This window comes from Cygnus olor, chromosome 17 (genome assembly GCF_009769625.2).
Source record: "Cygnus olor isolate bCygOlo1 chromosome 17, bCygOlo1.pri.v2, whole genome shotgun sequence".
Lineage (NCBI taxonomy): Eukaryota > Metazoa > Chordata > Aves > Anseriformes > Anatidae > Cygnus > Cygnus olor.
In genome coordinates this window covers 4279900-4307633 of record NC_049185.1, presented here as the reverse complement: position 1 = coordinate 4307633, position 27734 = coordinate 4279900, and the positions used below count along the sequence as shown (strand labels likewise).

Below are 27734 nucleotides of genomic sequence, written 5' to 3'. Positions count from 1 at the left end.
GAGTTGGAGAAAGTAGGCAATTGAGAGGAAAACAACTCCCATTTACACTGAGAAACCCACAGAAATGTTGATGCCCTTTGAAGCCGAGCAGAAATTAGTCCCGGTGACTTGTGACTGTGACTGCATAGAGAAAAGGGACAACTGCAAGTCCAACAGGGTAGGGGAAGGGAGTGGGAGGTTGTGAGCATCCTGGTGAAAGCGGGGGCAGGATGAGCATCCACTGTGCCTGGAACCAGCAAGTAGGACATGGACGCTGCAGCCGCGGTCACTGCTGCAGACAGGTGCAGCACTCTCCAGCGGGATGGAGCCGCAGTGTTACAGCGCAGAGCCCACAGCACGGCCCCTCTCCGTGTATACGCTGACAGCGGTGTTTGAAATGGTCTGGAAAGGGAGGTTTGGCTGTTGCTGCCTGTCCCCCTCCCACCCAGCCCTACTCCACGCCATTTCTCCCACTGCTCCTTACCCCAAGGCCGCAGGGCTCTCATCTGCCCCCTTGCAAACAGGGTGGGAAGGAGGGGTGGGGGCCCTCCACGCTGTCCTCACCTCCAGGCCCCTTGGCACGGGGCCAGCAGAAGGCAGGGCAGAGCCCAGCTGCAGGCCTCATGGCCGGCTTTGTTTCCACGTCCTGCACCAAGGACTCGTCCCCAGACCCCAGTGCAGATGCCCCGGTATCCATCTGCCCCAGCCCCTCTCCCCCAGCCCCCCCGCCTCTCACACAGACACCCAGGCTCCACGTCATTTCAGCGTGCATATTTATCGCTTTCCCCCCGCAAGACATGTATTTGAATTTTCTCTTGGTAAACATAACCACAGGAGATGCAAATATGTGCCGAGGAAGCATAAATAACCCCACACAGATAGACACACACACAGACAGCAAACACAGACACGGTTCACCAAGGGAAACCAAGAAGTGCAGAGCACGCCCTGAGGCCGCCACCAGTCCCAATGGCTTTGTTCTCATCCACCAAGCCAAGAGGATTTCTCCCGCTCTCACTTTGCAGCAGCTGGTGGGAGAATAAAGCTGGGGAGGAGGAGTCTGAAGTTGCAAATATCCCATGAAAGCATCATGGCAAGTCCTGGCTCTGCGGTTTCCTGCAATCATCTTGAAGGAATGGTTCCAGTTGTAGGAAGTTGCAAGTCTTTCACAGTGTGAAAGGGTGGAGGGGCATGGGGACCACCGTGAGGAAGGAGCAGCAGGTCATCTTGCAACGTCCCAGTTGCAGCCAGCCGATTAACCTTCATGTGGGAACATCGGGGCTAGATGCTCCATCTAGGTCCTCTTCTGCCCTCTCTAAGGTGCTGATTCTTTAGCTGAGAATAATCTTCAACGGGACATCATGCGAACAAACTCTGCAACCGACAAGAAAAGACAGCCCTGAAGGAAAAGACATCCCCACCCAGCTCCCACTCCCTGGTGACAGCACGCAGCCAGGGTGGAACTGGGGAAACCGAGTCTGCACGGCAGGTCTGTGCCGCTCCGTGAGCGGCCCTGGAGAGCCCCCACAAAAGGGGCTCTGATCCTTGCGTTAGATACGGCGATACGACCCTGCCAGCAGGGCACTTCATTGCTCCGACTCCTTCCCAGCCAGCGTACACACAGGCAGTCTTGTTTGTAACAGCAACCCCTTGCAACACATTGTGGCAAGTGTCGCCTCCCGTCGCCGTAATTTCAGGGAACACTGATTTATAGCCTTGGGAGCACAGCGGTTTCTTAGTGAGCTTGCCACTTGAAGGAGACACCGGTGTTGGAAAGCACACTAGTGTTTTGGTAGGTACCGGTGCTTTTGCAGAGAAAAGTTTACTTTGACGGATTCCTTGCTTTTGAAGATACAGGTTAACGGTAAGGACACCCTGGATCTATTTCTTCACCACCCTGCAGCTTGTGGAGTCAATTACAATTGTTAAAATTGAGGGTGGATGCCATCAAGTATAAATGCGTTTTCACTCTGCACTTGAATTGCCCAGAAATTAATAACTCTGCGAAGAGGAGGGCAGTGGAAATTACCCCCTTGACTTCTCTTTTTCCATTGATGGAGCTGTCCTTTGACAACTAAAGCAGCAGCTCACAGAGAAAATGATACTGGGATAGCATTTCATGTATTTTAACTGTCTAACATAATTTAGCTGTGGGAAACAAGGAGAGCTACTGTCAGGTAATCAGCCAGTGCGTTAGAACTGCTGCAGCTACCAGATACTTTCTAGGGAGGCATTTCCAGTTTGTAGCATTTCCAAAGCCCTCAGAAACTTCAGGACTGAGACGCCTTGCCATGAAGGAGATCCAGGAATGCCTCTCAGCCAAAAAATTACATCTATTTTATTTTAACTCTGTCGTTACTGTGCTTCACCCTTATTGCAAAGGGTTACACCAGGAAAACAAGCAGCCTGCCACGCTCTCACACCTTCCAGCTCTATTATCCTCTTAGTTGTCTGATGATATCAACTGCTTCCCTTGCCAGGAATCCTGAGCTCTATTAACATCACTCCTGCCACAGCTAACGGCTAGGATAGTAGCCGAACTGCTCTTATTTTTTCCGACTCCTTCTGGCATGGAAAGTGAGAGAAGAAATGAATTGTCTGTAGGATTTAACATGACACATCTAGATTAGATATATACAGTGCTACTGAGCACATCTGGCATGTGACCATCTCCTGGCATAAAGGTGCAGAAACAAATTCTCTATAAACCCGGATAATAAGGTGAGACAGAGGAAATGGAAGGTGCAATGCTTTTTCCAAACAAATACAGCCTTCTCACAGCTCTTGCAATAGATTTAATGGAAAGGAAAATGCCCTGTAAAAAGAAGTCTGATGCTGCATGGGTACAGCAGAAGCTGTTTCTCTGTGGCAGGGCATCTCCCTTTCCATGCTAGAACTATGGAGACCTGACTGAAATTGAGGTGCAACAAGAGAAGACACGCGAACAAACACTTCAGCTGAAGAATTGTTTTTTTTCTCCACATTTTGGATACCTGGGCCCAGAGCATGCAAATCTTCCCTTCTGCTTCCACCTCCGAGCTGAAACTGACTCACACTAGAGCAGATGGACAGGGAGCACTCATCCCCTCTCACCTTCAAAATCAACACGCCCATCGCCATTCAGATCCACGTCCCGGATGATCTCTTCGATATCCCGATGACCCACCTGCTGCCCTAGAAGCTTCTTCATGGCTTCTCGCAGCTCACTGGTGCTGATCTCCCCATCGCCATTGGTGTCAAACTGCAAGTACATGAAAAATACCAGCAGGGGATACACAGTTAATGGAAACGGATCTTGCTCTGGGTTGGACTTTGTACTGTCCTGCTCCTGAGTGCCCTATTTTTTTTGCATTCCTTTGTGTCCCTCCTTTTCCTCTTTCAGGTTCCTTTTGGTCTGTATCCAGCCTGTCTTTTCTCCTCAGAAACCCCTCATTACTGCTGTGACTGCATCAGTTCCCTCCTCCTTGCCTCAAGGACTCCCTTATCTTAGTGACTTTCTCTGCTCCTCCCTTGTTTCATGCCTGGCTTGACTCTTTTTCAGTCTTCCACTGTGCTGCTCTCTCCTCCTCTTCTCTTCCCCAGTGAGTCTTCTCTCTTTCCTGTCTCCTGTTGCTCACCTCTCTGAGGGGCACACGGTAGGGAGCACTCACCTCTCGGAAGGCATCACGGAGCTCTTTTACACCAATCATGTCTGCAGTTTCTGCCAGCAGCTTTGGTCCCATCAGCTCAACAAAATCTTCAAAATCCACATGGCCACCCACTTGGGATAAGACGAAAGATTGCGTGTAAGAACTCCATACATTAGCCAAGCCCAGTGCTCACTTTGCAATTCTGTGTGCCCCAGAGGGCTTGGTTCTCCAGGAAGCAAAGCACAGAAGGTGCAGGATGGTAGAAGGAAAAGCAGAGGTAGTTTTACACTGTCTTTTGTATTTTCTGGACTGTGGGATATGCAGAATGAGCCCAAGCTACTCCAGCCTATGTTGCCATGGACTGTCACATCCTTATGGCATCATGTCCTGAGTATTAGAGGTTTGGACCCACTAGAGCTTATAGCAACCCTCTGCTGCACCTGTGCCAAAGAAAATGGCAAGGGCACTGCATGACATTCCTGCATGGCTTGGGCAGTGCCCTGCAGCAGTGGTGGAGTCTTGGTTCATTAGCAGTGGCTAATGTATGTCCAGCTGTTTAATTTTCATATTTATCCTTTTTCCTGTTTGTCCCCCATCTGACAGCTGGCAATAAAACTCTCAAATTCCTAACTCCTTGTGTGCTGTGGTTATCAGCTGTTTTTATGCGTGAGCGGTTGTGTATGTCACAACTACTTCCATTTCCTTGTCCAGGTAACTCGTCTTTCCTACGTCAGCCTATGTCAGAAACAACATGCACTGAGTACCCCTTCTCCCACCTGGCTGAGGGCTAATATCCCGCACTGCCACAGACAAGTCATGACAAAAAATGATGGTGAAAGACAAGAGGCACAAACACAGTGACTCCACCAGCTGCCCCCCACCCGATGCTGCCAGCACAACTCACTTGCAGCCCATCCACAGGGGCACAGCAGATCCACAGACACCCACAGCAGTGAGCAGCCCATCCACCACCCACTCTGACCAAAACATCTCCATCTTCCAGTCGTCGCCTTCAGTCTGACATCATCTGACACCAACCTCAGCACGATGACATCCACGACCTGAACACCAATGTCTACCTGCCCACATCGAGGGCAGCTTTACACCTGACAGCATAAGCACGGAGGACAACTCTTCCACATGCTGCTCCCATACAGTACAGTCCACACAGTCCATTCGTCTGATAAGCAAGAAAAAAGGGCATCGACTGCTAGGGCTACAAATGAACAGAGGGATGAGAAGGAGCGAAAATGACAACCAAAAATGAGAGGGAAAGGAAAAAACACCAAGTAACAGAGACAGCAGGAAACAAACAGCCCAAAGTAGCAATGCGGGGCACGGCAGCCACAGAGAGGTTCAGCAAGGTGGATATTACTCACGGTTCATGTTGATCTGCTGGGAGAGTTCTATTAGCTCCATCTCAGTAGGCATGTAGCCCATGGTTCGCATGCAGTTCCCCAGGTCCCTGCAGTTAATAAACCCATCCTTGTCTTTATCAAACTCCTTAAAGGCTTCTCTTAATTCTGCGGGAATGGATCCAAAAAGAACAATATTGTCAGAGACAGCTTGAAACACCTTTTCCAAGAAACCTCCCCAGAGCCAGCACTTTATGAGGCCAGTCTCTAAGATACTGCATATTTTCCCAGCAGATCTCGCTGTGAAGAAGCAACGACTGGAGCAGTGTCAAGCTCTTCTATCAGCAGCACTGCCGACCCATTCCTTACAGGAAAGCGTGCTTTGACTACAGAGGCTTTGAAGTACCACAAACTGATTTTTCCTAAACTGCACTCCTTAAAGACACTGGAAGCAGTAAGTTTTCCCAACTTTTATCCCTACACAATATTCTATAGCCCTCACTGTAGGGATTAGCAGGTAAAACAGCTTTCCTAGAGCCATACATTCATATCACCCTTTCACAACACTTTCCATGGGAGCTGGGGCGTACAGCAGTTCTCTGACAGCCAATATGCCGTTACCTCACTTATCCTCCCACCTTGAAGAAGCTGCATGAGATGCAAATTCCTCCACAGTCAGCACTCTTGCAGTTTTACATATTATTTCTTTTGCTTGGGCTGCCAGGAATTATTCCAGTAATCATCTCCCTTGATTTGCCACAAATTATTTTACCACCCCTTGGGGGCCAACCTGGAATGACCAGCCTGGACAGGGAGAAAGGTGACACAGAAGGAGCGACAAGTTTTACCTTCGATTTCTTCTGGACGCAGTTCTCTATCCTGCAAAAAGAGAACACACTATGTTAAAGTCATTGGCTTGCCACAGACAGTTTCAGAACAGCGCTTTTTGGTGCAAACAGTTCTGGGACAAGCCAGAAAGTGAGAGAAGAAACAAGAAGGTGATGACATGTTTAATACCATCTACCTAGCAAGGCTTCCCCAGCATTCCTCCCCACCAGGGCGGGTTTCAGCCTGCACACTTCCCTGTGGAAGCCCCTCTCCTTGTCTGCTGGATGGGGGGATGACAGACGCTCCCCCAGAACAGAAGAAACCTGGGCCAGCGCAGGCCCTGCGTGTGGCCTCCCCACCTGGTGGTGCCCTGAGCACCTCACAGGGCTCCTGCGTCGTTCCCCAGCACCGAGTCCTGGAGCAGAGACCGGCGCTGCAGCAGCTGCTCTAGAGCTGTGACTGTGCATCCTACCGGAGCTCCTGCTGGAACGGCCAGATCAAACCAGCTGGAAGCTGCCCCTGTAGCCAGAAGGTCTGTAACATCATCTGCCTGGGTCCCTGCTTGATTCCTGTCCTGCTGGCAGGACAGGGACAGCCAGGAGCTCTCTTACATCCAATGTCCCAGTGCCATCTCCTAGAGTCCCCCCAAGAAGGGAGGCACTTCCCGCTTGTCCCCAGCCTCAACTCCCCATACAAGCATTTTGAAACCAGGCATGAAGGCAGACACGCAACATATACATCATCAAGGTCATCTACAAACAAAACAGGACGAGGATTCACCATGTTCAGGAAACACTGCAACTTCAAACATCCAATTTCAATTTCTTGGAAGGAGGGGGAGGATATAAAAGAGCATAGGAAAATTCCACCACTGCACCAAGAAGAAGAGATGAGCATGGAAATGCACTGCTTTCTGGTTTAAATGCCCTTTCTAATTCCTCTCATGGCTCCCAGGCAAATCCAAAACATCTGAGAATTTGGAAACACAGAAACGCCATCTCTTTTGTCGGCTGACTCTTGGCTTTTCCTCTCAACCGTGGGGAGTTTCTCCTTGCCTTCCAGGTGTCCTGCTGCCTCCCCACACGTCCCTGGAGCCAGTGTCCTTGACGGGTTTGAGGAGGATGATCCTTTGCTATTTAACCACGGGCTCCTCTGGAAACTAATGGCGGCTGCTCAGAGTGCACAGCAAACTAGGACACACGCTGCTTTACGTCTGTGCAGAAGTGGGCTGTGCCAGAGAAGTGACCAGCTTGCCACTCATAACCTTCCCAGAGGCATCTCTGTGCTGGATGGAGCTGTCGGAGCGCGCTGGCTCCGCGGCTTCATCCCTCACAGACCTGGTATTTTCAAACATGTCATCCCATTTGTTCTGCTTTCATCAGCGCCAAGAAATAAAACAGTTCCCCCCCTTGGGCCGGGCGCAGGAGGCCTTACTGCCCTCCCGCCTTATTGCAGCAGATGACAAACGGTCCCGACACCTCGCGCACCTCATCCCCAAGGGCTCAGGAGCATTAATCCTGGGGTCACCACCACGGGCCGGCAGCCGGTGCAGCGGCAGATGCAGGGTGAGGCTGCCGCGGTGCGGAGGTGCCGGACTCACCGCGGCAGCTGCTGTCTGGTGAGAGCGCCCGGGGCAGGACCCAGGCCTTCCTCCAGCGCAGTTGTCACAAGACCGTCCTCCTCCCCGCTCACCGAAGGCCACGTTGCGACCGACACGACCAACACGTGTCGGGAACGGGGGCTTCAGCACCGGCTCGAATGTCGCACACCAAGGCATTGGCGCTTGCAGGGCTCTGCGCATATCTTTGCACATGCGGCTCCGATCGTCACAGAGCCACAGACTGCGAATGCAGAAGGAGGGGGAGGGTTTCTGTCCCTCCAAAAATGTGACTCAAGCGGTAACTAACGTCACGAAGAGGTTTTCTGGTTTAAATTTGAAAAAAAAAAAGATCCCCTAAAATGATTAAGGAGGAAAAGCGCTCGGGAAGAAATGGGCTGAATCACTCTACAGCTCTTGGAGAACATATGGAAAGAGGAACAAAACTGTTCACAGTTTAGAACCTAGATATGAGCAGAGGTGACCCTCAGAGAGTCACGATACATAATGGCCTTACTCTCATTTATTTCTGCTCTATGCACAGTAAGTCCTGCTGGTCTAGAGTCAGTAGAAGTAAAGCTGTTTATCAGGTACACTTATTCTGCACCAGAGTAGAGATATCATCTCATTTTGGAAACTCCTTGGGGTACTGTGAGTTCCCAGGGCCTGAACGGGATGGATACCTGTCAGCGTGAGCTTTCCGCTGGAAGCTGGACCGATGTCCTATGGTGGGGAGCTCACCCACACCAGCACTGGTAGGTGCACTGCTGTGAGAATACCATGCCCTGTGGTTTAGTGAACTGGCTCAAGGCACGTGTGATCACTTAGCGGCTGAAGGTTACGAACAGAGGCCCTTTGATCCATAATGACTGACAGTTCTTTTTTCGGTTAATGGCTGAAGATGAGGTTTCAGAAATAAAGCTCTAGGTGTCTCCTGCAGCTGCAGATAACCGTGTCAATGCACAGGGATATGAGACATTTCTTATGGAGGCGAGAAAGCCCTGACTCTCAGGAAATTGGGGTGAGCTTTGTTTTACCAGAAGGATATGGAGTGCACTGGATTAATGTATAACAACACATATCCACTTACGCATATCCATAAAACGTCTGTTAATGGTTTCTTTGCATACGTCTTTAAATTCATGTTACTGTAGAAATCTAATGCATATGTGCAGAAAATATGCTTTACTGCTTATAAAGATATTGAATTTACATGAAAATATCTACTTTCTTTGCTTATATATAAACATTTACATCAGATGCATATGAGCACAGTTACAAATAGGTGTGACTGAGTGGACAGATGTGTTTCTCTATTTATCTGTGTGTGTAGGGGCAATAGCATTTGGTAGCCTGGCACTATTTGCAAATATGAGGCCAGACTGATGTTCTTTGATTTATTTGGCTAGGATCGCTGCAGTGTCAGGCTGTGTATGAAAGCGTACAAGAGGCTGCATTTGGGCTTCTGTGAGGAGGCAGATGCATGCTCATTTCTGCTTGTATTAGCGTGCTCACTGGGAGCTGACAGGAACAGTAACAAATACGGGCATCTCTGTGGGACAGCTTGTTCCCAATACGGATACTCTGATTTGCATGTAAGTGGCTACTTAGGCCTTAAATGCTGATTTGAGCCTCTGGGAATGAGATGTGAATGTCTTGTTGGACCAACAGCTTTGAACACAGGACTCCTCCAGAGTCCATTTGATTACATAAGTCCTAGGGTCTTAAGTCCTTCTCCTGAATCCATGTGACTACATCTACTCAAGTGTAGGCTTGGATCTATCTTCCATAGCTGCATTTATTTTTTAAAAAATCATCCTTTCTTGGTGTTTAGGCACAGGGACATCTCTGCACATCCTTCAGCTTTGACATTTGCCTGTGACTGTGTTAGCTGGAGCCGGGATGCTCAAGGACCCAGGGCTGGGGGTTACGGAGCTCCACGCACAGGGACCACATGGGCAGCTCCGCGTCCCCGGCTCGCATCCATACGGCTTTGTGCGTGTCTCGCCCGGCTGGGTGTAACTTACGTACAGGCTGCCTGTTTTCTGCGAAGCCCTTCCTCAGGAAGATGCATGCTGGCCCCAGCAGGTTGTGCATGACGGCGCAGTTCTGGGCCAGCACCATGAGCGGACCCTGGTACTCGCAGGCCGACGGCCCCTCTTCGCTCGTCTGGACAGCCTTATAGCACGTCTTCTCCTCATGGCGGATCTTCCCAGCCAACCAGCAGCAAGCAAACAACACAACAGAGGATGTTACCTCCCCGTCTCGCCCAGCCTTGCCTCTGAAGTTTTACTGAACCGCCTCGCAGAGCCATTATTGCTAAATTTCCTTCATCTGGTTCACGCCGCGTCCCCCCCACTGACCTATTACGGTTTGTGTGGAAGCAGTAAGTCCGGGAGTTCACTTTCAAAAGCCGATAGAAGTACAGCCAGCCTGGAGAATTTCGCTTTGAACCGACATCAAACCCTCAATGAGCTGCTCACATCTACCCAGAAACAGCCCAAAGGGCTCCTGCTACCAGCCCTGGACTTAAGGATTCCTCGAGCGAGCCGCCAGGAGCGAGCGCACCCACGGCACTGCACGTGCCCGGGGCCAAGCTGCTGACGGGCCGGGGCCTCCCCAGGAGGCGAGGCCGAGCCTGCGCAGAGGCACCGCGTTGGGCTCCACGCTACATGGCAGCAGCACAGCGTTGTGCACTTGGTAACGTTATCACAAGGCCGCTGGCAGCATCGGGCGGCTCTGCCAGCTGCGGGCTCACATTGTGCTCCTCTGTAATTAGTTACATCCTCGGGGTCTCGGGCACTCAGCGCACTGCCCTCTCCTAATCGCTTACGGTTCGGGGCGGAGGTCAGGCACGAGCACGGTTCGGTCGGTTTGCCTTTGCACATTTCTGTGAGTGCACACGGCTTGCTAAGCTGGGGCTCCAGAACACAATCCAGCACTGGATTTTATAAGGAGGCACTGCTTTCCTTTTATAGAAATGCATTTCCCTGGCTCTGCAAGAAAAGTCTTATCCTGATATTCCCATGCAGCTATAAAAAGCCAGCACAACCCACAGGACCCTTGGTTTTATAGAATAAACATTAATCATACATCAGATTCCTCTTCAGGAACTATCCTACTTTTACAGCCGGTGTTCCCAGGGGTGATCAGAGAAGCTCTGTCAATTGTCATTGTCTCCTTTATTAACTCTTTCCTTAAAGCCTGAGCTGCTTTTTCAGGCTAAAACACCAGATACGCAGGCACACCCCAGGCACACTTGTCCAAACCTATCGCATCTCCTTGCTGTGTCTGCCATGTGCTATTATATTGTGCACACAGTTTGCATTTTATACAGCCTTACGCCAATCTGCTCGTGTATAACGTCATGTGAATATCAAGCACCAAAACAAAAACAACTCAAAAAGCAAGCCACGAAGAAAGAAAATGATGAAGCAGAAAAGCACTTTTGTCGCAGTCGTAGATGAGGAGGAAATCTGTCTCTGATTAAGTGTGACACATCGGACACTTGTCCTTAAAAACCTGAGAGATGAGCATCCGTCCACAAATGGCATATTACTAGCTCAGCTAAATGTCAGGGCATCTGTGTTGAACTGCATAGCTTCATGACATCAGTGCAAAGTATTTGCAAAAATTACCAGCTTTTTTTCTTGGCACATTTTTGAGTTTAATATACCAAATAATGTGACTCACTTAAAATAGCCCACATCAGTTCTGCATTTAATTCCAGTGAAGACACATAAGCTTAAAGGTCCCATAGCCTCCACCTAATCCTTGTCTGCTGACCCTTCCAGGCAATTTCTGACCTAGCCACACAGCAGCACCAAAGCACGGTCATCCCGTTATTTTCCTGTGTGGATAAAGATTGCCAGCTTGATGAAACGGTTGCCCAGAGCCACAGAAGGTGGCTGCCTTGGTGAGAGCCCGACGGGGTCTCCCTGCCCTGCAGCTCCAGGCAGGATTTACAGCAGGTGATGCTCCCTCTGCCCAGCAGCCTCACAGGTTTCTCCCGCAAGCACCCTCAAAAATTTCCTCCACCACATTCCTCCTTTATCCAGACAGAGCCGGGAAGGGAGCTGTGATACGGGTACAGGGCAGAGCAACATCAGGTGCCTGTTACAGGGGAAACAGCAGCATGCACAACGCAGAAACACAAGGAAAGGACAGGGGAGCTCAGGCTTTCTCTGTCTCTTCCATGAGCAAAGGAGCACTACCATGCCTGGCTGGGTCAGGCCAGATCTTGGAGGGCCTCTTTGAGGGACAGGCACCCAGGCTGCCAGGGTCACCGGGGGAAAGCGAAGCTGCCAGCAGCCAGCACTGGGGAAAAAAGGCCTGAACGTTGTCACCTGGATGGGCAAGGAACCAGGCCGGCCAGTGCCTGGAAGTGGTTCCCATCCTCCCGGTTGAAATCACGTATTCGAGGGATCACATCCCATCACCCAGGTTCAGCTTTCACCCACACATCGCCTACAGTCCCTCCTCACCACCTCGGCAAAACTCAAGAAAAACATAAGCAGGTAACGTCCGTCCATCAAGCCTCCTGGGCAATGGGTATCATGTGCAAAAGGCCTTCACATTCCTAAGGCATTCCCCTAATCATCTTAACTCTGCTTCCACTCGCTGCGGCAGGGCCACATGGCGGAGATCAGAGCGGGAGGAAAGCTGTGCCTGCCGGTTCTGGCTCAGCAGCGCTCAGATGCGGGCAGCTCCTCAGTCCCAGGACATTCACGCTCAAAGGAGCTTTAGGGAGACAGGGGTGGGGTGAGGACAGGGAAGAGCAGCAGGCAGAGAATGAGGGCTTCCTCCCACTGTAACTTAGTACCACCCAGGGCCCGACTCCTTGTCTTCCTCACTGAGTTTCTTCTGAGCTTGTCCCAGGTAACATCTGGGAAAAAAGACCAGGGTCACAAAGCAGCCAAGTGAAGCTGTGCGGTGTAAGGCTGACCTGCGAAGTATCCCCATAACCACGCATGTTGTAATCCAGAGGTCAGCACAGCCCCCAGGAGTGGTGCCCGAGGCTAGAGTGAAGTCAGAGAAATCCTCTAATCCAGCTCTGCAACTTCCTCTCTTTAGTCCTGCCATCCCAGGCCTTCTAACGAGGCACAAAGTGCATCTTCTGAAGTAGTTTTTAGGAATGAAAGCATAAATTACCTAAAAAAGACTGATCACACAGAGTTTATAACTTCTTCAGTCCATTGCGATTCAAGAAGCCTGGCCACATTTCAGGCTTTAATTGCAATCTCCTTGATCGTGTTGAGCACAGCTGCAGCCAACTCCTTTTATTGCAAGTTGGAGGCGACCTAGGAATAGCCAAATTGCTTTTTTCACATGTGTGATATTTGGGTAAACCTCAGCTATTCCTGCCTCTTCCTGGGGGTCACCCTGACACAGGGCTGGTCTCGGCACCGTCAAACTGCTCGATGATGAATTCCCTCCTCGTCTATCCCAGCACTCCTGCAGCAGCACCGAGCCATTACTGGCCTTGTTTACAGCAGCCAAGATAACAAGGAAACTGGTTTTACACGGGAGAGGCAAATCTGAGGCCAGAAGAAACTCCCTGCCAAGAGACCCTCTCCATAGCAGCTTTCCCTGACGGCAAGGCCTCCCGGTGGAACAGCCCCATGGCAGCACTTTTACCGCCAGCAAGGTCTCCCCAGAGCTAGCTCTTCATTGCTATGCTTGGGATGCTTAGCGAAACTTTTTCATTCATGAGGAGAGAATTGAACAGCTTTTTGCTGAGTTATTAGATTTTCAGCAACACCAAGTGAGATCCGTGTGGCTGACAGGTACACGGTGCTGCAACACCTCCCTCAGCCAGACAGGAAACATTACTGGGGCAAATCGTTCCTGCTCGTCCCTAACAGCAGAACGGCTCCTGAATCTAATCGGTCCTGGGGTTGTTTTAAAAGCCTCAGCAGCGAGCAGTCCGGGGATTGCAGCCTAACAGACACGCAGGGCAGCTTGCACACGGAGCAGGGCCGGGCCCAGGCCCCTGTGCACATGGGCTGTGCTGCCGGGCACACGATGGATGCACACAGAGGTTAGGCCCAGCGTGTCCCCTCACAGGGGCACGGCCAAACATGTCACAGGAAAACATGCTGCTGTGCCCAAATGCATACACCCAAAGCAGATGTGTGCGTACGGAAGGATAGACGTACACAAAACCACATGCAGACTGCTGCGAAGACGCACCCCAGCACATGTACCGTGTGCGTGCAAGCAGGGAGAAGTGTGTGACACACACAGCTCCCCACGTACACACACAGCAAGCACCGCACACCTGCTCACACCCCTCTGGATGGACGTGTAGAGACACAAACAGCTGCGGACACGCACATACCACAGATATGCTCCTGAAGTGTGCGTGTTCTTACACCCCGGCAGGAACACACACAAACACACGGCCACTCACGTGCACATGAATGTGTCCCTGTAGAAATAACACACGCGACAGGACTCGTGCAGACACCCTCGACTGAAGCACATGCACGCACATACACAAGCTCACGTGTATACACATACCTTAAGCTGCCTGCACAGACAACGTGTGCCAGCATATCGTGCACATCAACGAGCACAAGCCTGCATGGACACAGTGGGCATGCACACACGGAGCAGGACACACGCCTGCTCATGTATACGCACGTTTATTTACACACACGTGGTGGCATTCAGCATCCCGGGCTCTAGTGGCTGCCCTTGCACGAGCAGCTCTTACAAAAAAGACTTGAAAAGAGAGCTGAGCCCCTCGCACACACCTCTGCGGCAATCCCACCTCCCTTTCCTGTCTGCCCACGACATCACCCGTCCCAAGAAGCAGGGCTGGAAAAGCACAATTCACTTTGATTTAGGGAACATACCTTTTTTGAGAGGTTTCTCAGTGGAGACTTCACACAGTTGCCCATAATATGTTGAGTCTGCCTTTCCGGTGAACTTGGTTATAAAGGAACTGAAGCAAATGATCCCATTAAAGGTATTCCTTGGGAGCAAAGCAAGAAAGGCAGCGCCAGGCAAATCCAAACAGCTACTGGCTGCTGGGGCTTCCCTCTTCGGGGAGCTTTTTCTCTCTCTGCCTCTCTCTCTCCGTGTTTTTACTTTATGTTCACTTTCTTGAAGAGATGAAGCAGGAAGGAGAGGGAGGGGAGAGAAACAGACAGAAAGAGGGAGAGAGAGGGAGTGAGAAGGGGAGAGAGAGGGAGGCGGATGTATAATCTACATCAGATTAATGTTCAAATCCCTCCCACCCCCCTCAATCTGCAGGCAAGATTGTTTCACTCATGGGAGAGAGCTGATTCAGGGAGAATTAAAACAGAGAGGCACCGCAAGAAGTGATTTTAGTGATGAGTTCAGTGAATCCAGCTAGTTTGGGTCCATACAGCCTCTGAACACTGCAACCCTGCCCACCCCCCTCCTACCTCCTCTCAGCTTTTTCAATCACCAGAGAGCAAGGCTGGCCAGAAGGCAATCCACTTAGGGGCTTGGGGCAGAGTCCAGAGCTCGTTTTGGAGCAGAAAGGGACCATTTAGCTGGGTGGGACCTGTTTCAGCTTATAAAGACTAGCAGACCTGCAAGTCCCTCATTCTTTTCCTGCCATGGTGGAAGCAAGCCCGGGGGCAGCAGTGCAGGGTCCCTACAATGCTCTCAACCCCAGGATAGAAATTTTTAACCACAAGGGAGAGACCTTGAGCCAGTCTTAAAGTTTTTTTCCAACATTCTGCAAGTAGAAACCAAGCGGAGGTTTTCCTGTACAAGTCTGCCAAAGACAGGCTCGCACCCGAATCCTAAATCCAAACAGCCCCAGGCTGGGTAATGTGAAACCAAGAATTTGGGCATCAGACCCAAACACCTGAGTCCTGGGATAAATAAGGGGCTCCTAAACCCAGACCCAGCTCTGAATTCTGAGCTTCAGGCCTGTTGAATCATTTCTGAAAGAAAGGGAATGAGACCCCAGTACTTCTTCCTCTGTTCTCCGGCTGCACATAAGAGCATTCAGTCTGAAAGGAGATTTAAATTGCACAAAAAACTCACCATCAGCCCAGGCAACAGGACCTGAACAGGGCAGTGAATGCATCCCCAGCCATGAAGCCACCACCATGGCAGCAGCTCAAGAAGGTAAGAAGCCATGGCACGAAGAGCTACCTCCTTCAAGAGCTGCGAAGGCCAGGCTGACACTGATCCTACACCTGTCCATGCAGCAGGCTGCCTGGACACTCTGATGTTCAGCTCAAAGATTTCACAACTTTTTTTTGCAAGCATGGTCCTAAACAGATGGTTCTGCAAAGACCAGCCCATGGGCTGAGCACTCGAACCACAGGATTTCTTCATGCAGGAGCCAAAGACTCCCTGTCCTGGCAGCTGTAAGACAGGGAAGGATGAACTGTCAACATCACAACAGAGCAGGGCTTTCTCTGCTTCCACCCAGATGGTGCTGTGGCAAACTAAGTATGACTGTAAGGTGAATCAACAGTTGCTTTAGAGCCTAGAGCCTTCTTCCACCTGAGGAGATTAGTTTAGGAGTCCAACCATGACAAGAGCCAACAGCTTCTCCAGTTCCAGACACAGCCAGGGTCACAAGGCGATGTGGGCTAGTGTTTCTTGCTCTTCCTTGTAGTAGCCACTTTCCAAGGGTGAAAGCAGTGGAACAGCCTCCCCTCCTCTCAGATCTCCTCCATTCCTTCTTCACCGCACGGCCTGGGAGGAGCTGCACGAAGGCCCACAGTTCCTCCGAAGTAAGAAGCTGCAGTAGCAGACACTGGAAGATGCCTGTTGTACCCAGAGCAAACAGACTGAGGGACAGGGGGGATGGGGAAGCTCTGGTCTGGAAGGCCTCCGTATCGGAGCACAGCCATGGTGGGCTGGGAAGCAAAACCTTTCCTAAGGGGGCCCTACCACCTCTTGCCACGGTTTGACGGAGGGGAAATACAGAGTCACCCCTTGGGGGCTGGCACAGCCCGGGGCCCCTGCAGCAGGAGACCGCAGGAGGATGCCAAAACTCCCAGCTCCTCTCGAGGCTGCCATCTTTGGCTCTATTTCTCTTTCCCTTCTTAAAGCAGCTCATGGGAGGCTGATCTACCCTTGGCCGAAGTGCTGGTCGTTAATAACGTCCTCTGTCAGCTGGAGCCGTTCCCCAGGCTCCTTGTTTATTGACGAAGTGCTTGTCTCCCTTGAGCAGAAGCTGCCATACAGCGAGCGAGGCGCCTGGGCTCCCTCCCGAGACAAATGACTCCAATTCCGGAGCAGAGAGGAGAGAGAGCATCACCTCCCTGCCGAGAATAAATCTCCCCTTGGCAGGCAGCGCGGAGGCCAGGAACGCCCCGCAACTGAGAAGTGCCCATCTCGAAAATCCATCGCAGCCCCCAAACTGCCGGGGGGGCTGTAAAAGAGGCAATGAGCATGTCTTGCAGAGCTCTCGGTGCCCCTCAGCAAAAGTTGAGGTGGTCACCCCTAAATAGTAGCTTGTAGCAGGGCATCAGGAGCCAGCTAGCGCGGCAGACTGCCGCATTTCCCTGCTCTCCTACTTCTCTTCCCTGCAGTCGCAGCAGTTACAGAAAACGCGCAGGGCAGAGAGAGAGCGCTGAAATCGGCTGCCAGGTTCGGAAGGGAGTTCACAATCCGGGAAGGGAAGGGAAGAGGCAATGGGTGGGAGCCCACTCGCACCAGGTTTGCAGCACAGTCAGTCCTTGGACTCTGCAGGAGCGCTGGCAGAGCCGCAGCGGGCCTGAGAGATGTGGTCGTAAACAGTTTCTTTATCCCCTCATTTACCCTGAATCCCTTAAGAGCAACGGGGCAGCACATCACTATCGAGCAGACAGACCCTGCTGACCTTCGAGGAGGAAAATCACTTCGACATTGGGATCTTGTTCATCGCCACCAAGGGCAGCTTAGAGAGATGCAGGGGAGTGGGGTTGGTGGAGAGGTCATCAGAAGATTAGGTTAGAAGGAACATATTTTCTCCCTTCCTCCAAATGAGGCTGCTGTGAGAGAACAGGATGCTGAGAATAAGTGTGTCAAAAGCATTTGTGTGTAGGTGCTGATCTGTGGGCATGCCTATATCTGGGGTAGTCAGGGTGCGTGTGGGAGGGCTGCACATGCATGTATACTGGCTTTCCCACACTGTTCTTTGTGGCAATCACACTGTTCTTTTAAGGCCTGGGGCTCTGTTGTAAACTTTCTAAAAATCAGGAGGAACTGTGCGAAATGCGAGTCTTTGCCTTTGTGCCTGCATCCCCTCCTTTTCCCTGAAACCCACAGTGGAGAGCAGAGACCTTCGCGGATGCAGTTTGGCACAGAGTGAGCTCTCAGCTCCCAGGCAAGGAGTTTGGCACATTGACTGACCTGGGTAAGGAGCAGGGAGGAGGCTGGATGACTTGGCATTGCCAGGGAGTGATTTAGGTGGTTTAATACGCTTGGATTCTTTAAAAAGCAGCAGTGCTTTACTTCAGGCTGGCACCATTGGTACAAATAATTATTCCATAGGGAAGCGTTGGATCCCACCACGGCTAATCACTTGGTAGCTGCAAGAGACTTTATCCAGCGACAGCAAATATCCAACCGCTCCAACAGAAAGAACAAAAGTCAACCCAAAATGTGGGACTGCTTATCAGACCGCAGCCTTGCTTGGCAAAAATTTCCAGTGGAAGTACAGAGTTGTACAGGAAGACTGCTCGGATGCCAGGCCCGTTTCAGTACATGGACTTTCAGTTGCTGGAACGTCAGATCAGGTCGTTGCTTGTAACACAATGCTGCAAAGGGCACCCTCAGTACCTGGGGGTGGGGGTAATCTCTGAGGAGAGTACATAGTACAGCATTCCTAGCATCTTTTCATTGAAATCCACAGTTTTATCTAAGAACTCATTGCATGCTTGGAAGATTTAGTATCTTAAAATATGCCACCTTATTTAATTTCTCCTAGCAGGCTAAGAATTTTTCATCTATTTTTTCTATGCCAGAGCAGAGAGTGCACATACTGATTATTAGCTTTCAAATCTGCTCCCAACCACCCTTTAGCTGACGGCCATAGATCTGTATTTTACAAAAAACAGCCCAGTCTTGTTTACTGGATGACCTCAGATGAGCCTTAGCATTTGGATTTATTAACATCCTTCCTTTGCCAGCGCCGTCAAGAGCCTTGCTTCAAAGCTCCCAGCCACTGGAACACGCACCGGCACTCCAAACCTCTGCGACTGGCTTCCCCTTCGTCTGCGTCAGGCTCCCGAGTGCTTTTACCGCATCCTGAGTCGTGTCGTCTAACCTCGAATGAACCTGGGATGGTTCCACATTCCCATCAGGCAAGGACAGGTCCGTCTCAAGCAGAGGCACCAGCAAGCATTGGCAGATGCAGCCCATCCCCTCAGCTGGGAGGAGGAATATTTCTGCAGAGAGTTTGGGAACTTTCTTTGCTGTCAGCTGTGCCAGAAAGAAAGTGTTGCTGACTCATGCTGTGCATAATATTCTCCTCCATTAGAGCAATTGGATCATATTCAATCACAAACAACAGAAAGGTTATTAAAAAACCAAGGATGCTTTCCGTCCCTCTCAAGGTAACAAACCCTGAAGAGCCAACTTCCGTTTCGCACAGCTTTGTCTGTAATTAGCTAGCTTTATTCCGCGCTAGATGAAAAGAGATGGGGACGTGCCACCTCCTGACACCTTCCACGCAGATCTGGTGCTCGCATTTTGCACTAACCCAACAGAAGATGTGCTGGCCAGAGCACTACGTGCTGTGGGTGTGTCCTGCTTTTAAAGACCATCAATGGGCTACAAAAAGACAAGTAGAAGCTTGACAGCCCACAAGTTGCTAGAACAGTTTGCCAGGTATATGCAGTATGAAGAGGGTTTAAAACAAGCCTCAGAGGCTCCCTTCCCTTTGTTCAGAAGTACGAGAACTGTGAATCACTCTGTCTGCGAATCCTGCAAAAGCAGCTGGTGCTGCCCTGGGACTCTCACCTCTTTCAAAGGAAAAAGGAGCAGGGGCTCAGCATCTGGCTGGCACGCTGCGGTGCTGCAGCAGGTGTGGCTGACTAGTGGGTGAGCAGAGCCCTAGGAATCCACACCAACCAAGTACTCCAAAATCCAGTCCTGCAACAATACGTGAGATAGACCACCATAAAACTGAGGTCTGTCTCCTTTCTGTTCTGAGGAGGGACCTGACAGCACCTTCAGAATTGTCACAAACTACCTAAATTACTTTTTTTTGTTATTTCAGCAGAATACAGAGGGGTTGTTGACCATTTTCTGCTTCCTGCCCTCAGCTGTTGTGACACGATGCCTCACAAAGGTACATGGTTGCTTGCTTCCTTCCAAGAGCGGAGAGTGTATTTCATCTGAGTGGGATGAAGCAATGCTATGTATTCTTTCCAAAGATGGCTGCAAGGTGCGAAGCACTCTAAAGGAGGAATGGATAGAAGAGAGATTAGAATATTGCTAATGACTTCATTTATACATTGTATTGAGCTTGTGGTCTTATGCCAGTGCAGAAGGCTCCTGAAAAACTCAATGTGACCGCACAAGCTACGACAGCTGTTTGTCTTTATGTCGAAGAGGGGCATTTGACTGAAACTGAAGGATTGCTCAAGCTCATGGGCACTGCTGCTGCTCTCTAAGGTCACAGGAATGTCAGAGGATTATTGAAAGGGAGCCCAAAGTTAGCTAAGCGCCTTTTACTGGCTGCACACCACATAGCTGCTTGTTATTGGAAATCAATACCACTCATGGACTCATCAGGGAAAGCCATCTCCTGAAGCTGCGATGCTAGAAAGAACCACAACGAATTCAGCTGCCAAACCTGCAGCCCATCCACTACATCTACAGCTAAACTCCTCCCTGACACTTTGTTCAAAGCCAACATTGCATCAAACAAAAATCAAGGCAGCATAGGTTGGTGGAACACACAGAGGGCTAATTTAAACGATGGTTAATTCATTATTGAAAGATTTTATTCTCTCACAAGATAAGCTGAACCCAACCAGAAGGGCTGTGCGTTTCAGTGCATTAGCTCATGTTGCTGTATATTTCATGAACTGAATATTTAATGAATGTTCCTTTAACTTGGTTTTATTTTGATGTCTTTCCATATCCTTTTAAAACAGATTTGTTTAAAAGTAAATCACTGACAAAGATTAGTGTTTGCTGGCAGACCCACTGCAGGCAGCAAGCTTATTCACTGCCCCTCAGTGATTCTGTATGTCTGGCTCCCATCCCTCAAGCTTTTTAGAAGCAATAAATGTGATTTTTTTTTCTCCAAGCTGAGCAACGGGGAAGCTGGGTGGATGTGCTTAAGTGGAACACTGTTCCTCTGTATCCATGCCCGTTACGTACAGAAAACACATGAGCTGCACCTCATATGGCGGTCTCAGCAGGCAGGGATGTCCCTGTACACCGAGTATTTAAGCACAGGAATGCGTGTATGCACAGAGGTGCTTGCATAGCCACACCGAAGATCTAGCAGAGGACACACAAAACAGGCTGTAGGTCTGCAGACACGGCGGTTACGTGAAGGCTCTTTATGTCAGGCTGCATGCATGGACGTGGGCTGTGCCAACACACGCAGGGCAGGAAGCGCGGAGGCCGTACGAGATGCATGCAGGTACCCGGACCGCTGCGAGTAGGTGCCCGGCCATCAGCACGACGTGTGGTTCCCCCCTCGGACCGCGCTCCTGGCACCGGTACACCTGCAGGCTCCCTGGGCACTGACAAACCCAGGGCCCCAGGGGCGCGCCAGGTCCCTGCTGGGCCGGGGAAGGAGCTTTTAGGGGCAGGAGCCAGGCCCTCGGGCTGGTTCCTCCCTGCCCTGCTGCAGCCAGCGGAGCAGGCCAGTCCCGTGCAGGGCCACGCAGCAGAGGAGGATTTGTGAGCGAAGCTGAAGCACTGCTGCCCTGGGACTGAGTGTCCCGAGCACCCCTGCAGGGCCCAGCAGCAGCCCACGCCTGTCTTCCCTTGATGGGCACCTTGAGGATGCTTCTGGGGGTCAGAGCAGGCTCTCAGAGGTGTCCGAAAAAGAGGAAGCAAAGTAGGAAGAGGGAATGCAGAGTTTCTTTGGATTTTGTCTCTTCTAACCTGTGTGCCTTCAGAAGCAGTAAGCTAAGGCTACGCAGCAGGGTCAGCGTCCCTGCAACGCCGGTCATTTTGAGCCATAGGAAAAATCTGGTTGCCCCAAGTTACTCCGTCGATTTAACACTGTAAAAGAATAGCTGAGAAACTGCCCCTGGTTCACCATGACCCCGGCTCATCAGCGCTGCCTCTGCCTTACAGCACGGGGCAGTGCAGCACACGAGAACTGCAAGCACATTTCACCTTCACCTCCACCACCCCACAGCGCTGCATCCGACAGTTTCCACCACCGGCCCAGCGCACAGCAGCCTCCCTCGCTGGTACACGGGGGCAGCCGAAAGCTTCCATCACGGGGCCATTAGCGGTGCCCCCCTCGGCTGTGCAGGGCTGCCAGGCTCTCTGCTGGCAGAGCTCCACGTGTGGAGCAGCATCTGCTCTTAGGCAAAATCCCATTAGAGTCAGCTGGAGTCGAAGGCACTCGAGGGAACAAGGTCGTCCTGCGGGTGAGGAGACCAGCCAGGCTGAGAGGCTGGGCAAGGCACATTCTCCTTACCCAAAAGGATGCATTTTGCACCTGCTTCCCACACAGGCAGCCTGGGGACATGTCCTGCCCCAAAACAGGGCCACTTCCGACATTCTGGTTTGCTCCAAGGTCCATTAAAACCTGTTAATATTAACTAAAACTTATGAGTAAAGGAAGATCAAGCAGTACCAGAAAAGGAAAATGGGAGATGCAGAAAGATTCCTTCCCTATTTTAATGGTAATTCGGATACCGACATTAAAATGGCACTGGGAGATGGTGCAGATAGGAGTGCCTTTTAACTGCCTGTACAAATAGAAATACAAAAGCCCCTTTGGCCACAGTGCTAACAGCAGAAGCCCGTAAATATTTAATGATGCCCTGTGGCATTATTTGACCCCCCTGATCCCCATGCTACCAGAGGCAATTGACAGAAAACTGTTGGGGAATCACTTCACTGAAAAATTTAACAGGCGGGCAGGGTGTGAAAGCTAAACGGCTCTGAAAACGGTCAGGTCTCACATGGCAGGATCGCTTGCAAATTAATATTGCATAGCAAAGGCCACAAAAAGCTCTCTTCAAGGTGCCAGCCAGGCCGACCCCGGGGCACAGGAGTGAAGTGCAGAGAACCGGCGGGCTGCGTGCCGCAGTACCTGCGCTGCGAGCCCAGGGCCAAGCTGCTGTGCTGTAGGTGCTGCTGCCGCGTCACCGCTGCCCCGGGAATCCTGCTGCCACACAACTGTTGCATCGCGGTCCCCGCTGCCACCGCACTGCTGTCCCAACCTCTGAGCTGCTCTTGCTGCTGTTGTCACATTAATAACTCGCCTGCTGCCACTGCACTGCTAGCCCGGTGGCCGAGGTAGCGCTGCTCCTCTGCTGTTACAGGCGTGCTTTTGCTTGGGACGGCACTGCTGCTACCCTGCGTCCTGGAGCGACCCTACGGGACGCTCCAAGGGGTGACAGCACGCTCCTTTTTCCTACACCACACTCCTTTGCTTCTTGGCCACTCCAGCACTCCCCTGCTACAGGCCAGAACGACACCATCACCCTCCCCACGCTCCCTCTTTGCGCCACTTTCCCATGTTGCTGCACGACCACACGTTATCCTTGCCAGCTCCACGGTGAGTCAGTGCCCAGCTCTCGCTGCTGGATGGAGCTGCCGCCACTGCAGTGCCTCCTGCAAACACGGCTGCCCGCTGCCCCACGCGCGGCACAACCGGCCGTGCTCCCGCAGTCACCGTGTCTCTTGGTGGCACTGCCTTCGTGCCAAGTCCCGGTCGTGCGACCGAAACTGCAGCACGGCGATAACGCCTCGCTCGCTGCCTTCTGTGCAGCGGGGTGGTGCTGTCACGCCGGCACAACCCGTTGCTAATATCACGCCCGAAGTAATCACTGCTGCACGGAATAGCTCCCACCTGGAATATGGTATTACCGCACCGTCAGACCGCTCAACTCTTCTGTCAAGCTACAGCGCTCCACTGTTAGCACACCCGTGCGCTGCCAAACTGCCGCCGCATGGCACCGGTGTCACATCCCTGCTCTGCCACGGGACTGTGTTCCCACACCGCTGCGCTGCCCAGGCCGCGTTCTCCAGCTCGGGGCTGTGCAGCACTGCAGAACCCCCCTGACCAACAGGGTGCTTTCCTGCAGCCGCCTCACCGACCTGCTGTGTGGACGGGTCATTACCCCAGGATGACGCCCTGGCTCCCACTAAGGCATCGTCACGCTCCCCTGCGTTCAGTAATTCGTGTAATGCTCAGTTACAAAACAGCCCGATGTCCTAAGAAGAGTATTACTGTGGTTTTTTATATCACGGCATCACTGCACCAATATAGCACGAGGCTAATTAATAAAATATCACTGCATCCTGTATCCCGGCAGTATCTTAGCATTCTCCCGGAGTACACACGCAGAGCGCACCACATCGCTGTGCCAGTTATATAAACGCGGCACTTCTGCCTTCGCTCTTTTCTCCTGCACAGCTACAAATCTGCCTCCCTCAGACACAATCCTCCAGTCCTGGACTGCTCGTTTTGCTCTGACTGCAGTAACGACATCCTCTGTGAAGTCATTCCTGCAATGTTTTCGGTGCATCTGATCAGACCGCGGTGGTGTCTGCATCTGCGGCCACGCACCGCACCGCGAGGGGAGCAGGATGGTGCTCGCCGGGTGCGCAGCTGGGACAGGACGTACTGGTGCTGCCGGATCACGGGGCGCTGCTGCTGCAGACACGCATTGCCGGGCTCCCCTCCTTGTACGTGCTGCAAACTTACTGTTTTAACTGTTTCACAGCGGGCTGTGTGGGCTAGAAAGAAGTTCTCGAATTAAATAAACTGTCTGCTGAGCTGTTGTTGGCTTCTAATTACGAGGTGCAGACTGGTGTTACAGCACCTGCAGCTTTATGCTGCAGTCCTGGACACTTCTGCGCCTGCGACCACGGCTCAACCCAGGCTGCAACTTGCACTCCCGCAGGTTTCAGTCCCTCTCTGTCTCAAGATATTTTTACACAATGCTTAGCATCTATCTCTTCACTTGCAGAAACAAAATTTCCTTACCATGACAGAATTTCCCAGTTCTTATCCTAAGACCCATATCCATCCCAGGATTCTGAGATCACTACAAAAAATCTCCACACCTCTCCTCCTGCATACAGCCCTTTGCATATCCCATATTGTAGTTCCCCTTTTATATCCACGAATCCCTGTACTGCCCTGCTCCTAAAACCTCCACTAGATGGTCGTTTCCTCATGGTTACTTCAAAGAAAGCAAGTCAGAGCTGAGTACAGAGAGAAATGGGAATAAATAATATTATGCTCCTAAAGAGAGATGCTGCTGGTTGCTGTTTCTAAGCTCTGGTGCTATGCACTGAGCGCAAGAAGGAAAACGAGAATTGTGTCTGTCCCTTTTCTGTAAGCAGCACTGTTCTGCACTGGAATTCAATTTTGCTAAGTGTGCGGCATTTGGGAGCGGATCACGGCACTGGAATGCAGCACACCAGGTGAAATGAAGGTGCCGTTCGGGTAAGGACCGAGCTTGAAACCAGAGAGGTTTCTGCGAGCAGGAGCCCTGACACGGGTTTCTTTGTACTTCAGCACTGGGGGGACACAGCTCCACAGACTTAAAATCCATTCTCAGATGTATCTTCATGCTCCTCAGAACCACGGAGACAGCACTGGTCAGAGCTGAGCCCATGGATTTCAGTCTGCAGATTTTCAAACAATATTGATTTTGTGACCTAGCTGAGCACCCGACCACTCGCTAGGCCCTTCCTTATCGCTGCTACAAAATTTTAATCTAGGCTCCTGGTCCATCATGGGCACGGGGAGGGTAATATTTGTCCCGAGTTCAACACAACGGTAATGTTCATAAATAACGGACCATTAGTGAGGATGCAAAATTGTTGAGGAGAGCAGAGGAGGTCTGATTTTTCTCTTGAGAAGTCAGGATGAACAGAAGTAGACAACACTTCCAGAGAGCAGAGCGAACAGGTACAGGTGTATCACATCCTTCCCCTCAAATCACAGAAATTCTTCTTGTTACCTCCATAATCTCAATTTCAGTGGGCATCCTGCAGAACCTCCCAAACCCGCTTTAAAACGAGACACACAAAAAAATCACGCGACAACAAACAACGAAACCCCCAAGTCATATTTCTGGGTTAATCGATCACTTCCCGGGCTGGAACTCAGCCACCCAGGCTGCTGGCTTACACCTATAATTGTGCTTCTGGGAGACTGCAGTTACATTAATCTTCCTGGAGATTACATCTCCCAGTAACATCCCTAAATGGCTCTAAAAGAAAATTTCAAGCCGGTCTTCCCTCTGCCTTTTCATTTTTAAAGGGTAGCCCTGTCGGGTAATTTCACTACCAGAGGCAGCTAAAAATGACAGTTTTGTACCGAAAGCGCTCGCAAACACCGAAAGCATCTGTTCCACCCTAACACAGTGACTGGGAAGGCTTCGGAATTGGGTCAGGATTTTTTTGTCGTCCTCCCCACTACCTTCCCCTGACAGCTTCTGCCATCAGAAATGATTCATATGCTGATCGCACAGAAACGTACCATATGGAGATGTAAACAAATACAGCAAAGCAAGGCGGGGAGCCAGAGAGATGGAACCTAATAAAGTCAATATATATATATTTAAAAATAAATAAATAAATAAATCGCTTCCCTGACACTCACCCTCACCAGGCAGAGCCACAACTTCCCCCGGCTCCAGGGTTTTCCCCCGCCGGCGAGCGCTGGAGCGCCCTCCGCAGCGGCCCCGGGGGTCGTGGCCGTGCCCGGCAGCCCCGGGGGGTGGGCACCGAGCCCCCGGCCCCCGCTCGGAGCCGGCTCCGCAGCGCCCCGGCGGTGCCGCAGCGCTCGGGGAAGTTTGGCCCCGGCGGGCAGGAGGAAGCGGTGTATTTGCAGCCCCGGAGCAGCGCAAGAGCGGCCGCCGGCAGCGGGAGGGGATGCAGGGGGCGGCGGGGGGGCGCCTGGCTCCTTACCTGGCCGAAGACCGAGCTGAGCATGGGGTGCAGCTGGTGGAAGAGGGGGTCCGCTTCCACCGGCCGCTCGCTGCCGCTGGACTTGGCGGAGCACTTGCTGCCGGCTCTGGACGGAGGCGAAGCGTTTTCGGAGAGCTTTAGGGACTCTCTGCTGGCCCTCTGCCTGTGCCCGAAGAAAAAGTCCTCCTCCTCCTCCTCCTCCTCCTCCTCCTCCTGCCCATCCCTGGCTGCGAGCTGCTGCTGCTGCTGCTCCGGGGGGTGCCCGTGGCTGCCGTGCGGCGGGAGGTGGCGGTGCCGGTGCCTGGCTCCCCTGCCTCCTCCTTCCGCGGGCTCCTGCTGGCCGTCCCCCCCGCCGGCCGCCAGCCTCCCCAGTCCCCTCGCCCCGTCCTCCCGGGCAGGGGGCTGGCACAGCGGCCTGCGGGCGCTGGGCTCCCCGGGGAGCGCCTCGGGGCTCGGCTCCCTCCCCGGCTGCCCTCTCCCAGCCCGGGCGCGGCCCCCGCGGGGTTGGGGCTGGGGGGGTCCCCCCGGCGCCCTCCTGCTCCCCGCCGCTCTCAGCAGCGAAGTGCGGGACTCGCTTTTCGCCATGGAGGAGCCGCTCATCGCGGGGCCGCTACCGCCGCATCCCCGGCCGGGCGGAGCGCTGCCGCTGCGGGCACGGAGGGCTGCGGCGCGCCGCTCCCGGCATGTCCTGCGGAGCCCCGCTTAAATCCCGCACCCGGCCCATGTGACGGCGCCACAAAGGCCGCGGAAGGGGCTGGCGGGCACCGCTGCCCCCCCCCCGGTCCCCGTCCCCGTCCCCGTCCCCGTCCCTCCCCAGGTGAGCCGGGCGGCGCTCCCGCAGCGCTGCGGGGAGGGGACGGCGGGGGGGGGGGGGAGGGGGCCAGCTGCCGCCCCCCGAGCATCGCCCCCGGTGGGTGGCACCCGGGGGTGGGACCCCCCAAAAAAAGAAAAAGCGTTGCCCGTGGAAGGGGTGGCCCCCAGACAGAGCCCCCCTCCAGGGTCGCAGCCCCCAGGGAAGCGCTGCCCCGCGCCCACCCCCGGTGCCCCCGGGAGGGCTGGGACCCCCCCCGGGCTCTGCCTTGGGACCTGCTGTTGGTGTGAACCCTGGGGCCTCATCCGTACCGCCCCGGGGATGCGGAGCCGCCCCGGCACACAGCCCGGACCACCCCAAGTTCAGGAGCGGAGGCTCGGTGCTCAGCCCCTGCCCGCCCCAGGGAACACGCTCGGGAAGTTCTCATCCAGCCTTGGAAACGGGCACGGAGGTTTCCTTAGGGCACGGCAGAA

General features: G+C 52.5%; 1 protein-coding gene across 6 annotated transcripts; it reads right to left on the bottom strand.

The window, feature by feature from the left end:
- Positions 1–1226: 1226 nt before the first annotated feature.
- CABP1 (calcium binding protein 1) lies at positions 1227–27210 on the bottom strand. 6 transcript variants are annotated; one of them, XM_040577318.1, is made up of 7 exons: positions 26451–27207; positions 9420–9596; positions 5812–5842; positions 4988–5131; positions 3630–3739; positions 3073–3220; positions 1227–1353 (listed from the first exon to the last, which is right to left on the bottom strand). In XM_040577318.1, exons 1-7 carry the CDS (start codon positions 27048–27050, stop codon positions 1328–1330), a joined length of 1236 nt encoding a protein of 411 aa, XP_040433252.1. In that variant the 5' UTR covers positions 27051–27207; the 3' UTR covers positions 1227–1327. The 6 variants fall into 6 exon arrangements, with proteins under 6 accessions (XP_040433252.1, XP_040433254.1, XP_040433253.1 ...); XM_040577320.1 differs by lacking the exon at positions 26451–27207 and adding an exon at positions 14249–15451; XM_040577319.1 differs by lacking the exon at positions 9420–9596 and having other exon boundaries at positions 26451–27210.
- Between the last annotated feature and the right edge of the window lie 524 nt (positions 27211–27734).

Coding starts and splice junctions, on each gene's coding strand:
- CABP1 (XM_040577318.1), bottom strand. CDS start 27,050: ATGAGCGGCTCCTCCATGGCGAAAAGCGAGTCCCGCACTTCGCTGCTG. Junction 5,132..5,811: donor GCGTCCAGAAGAAATCGAAG/GTAAAACTTGTC, acceptor CCATTCCCGCAG/AATTAAGAGAAGCCTTTAAG. Junction 3,740..4,987: donor CCAGCAGATCAACATGAACC/GTGAGTAATATC, acceptor TCTTATCCCAAG/TGGGTGGCCATGTGGATTTT.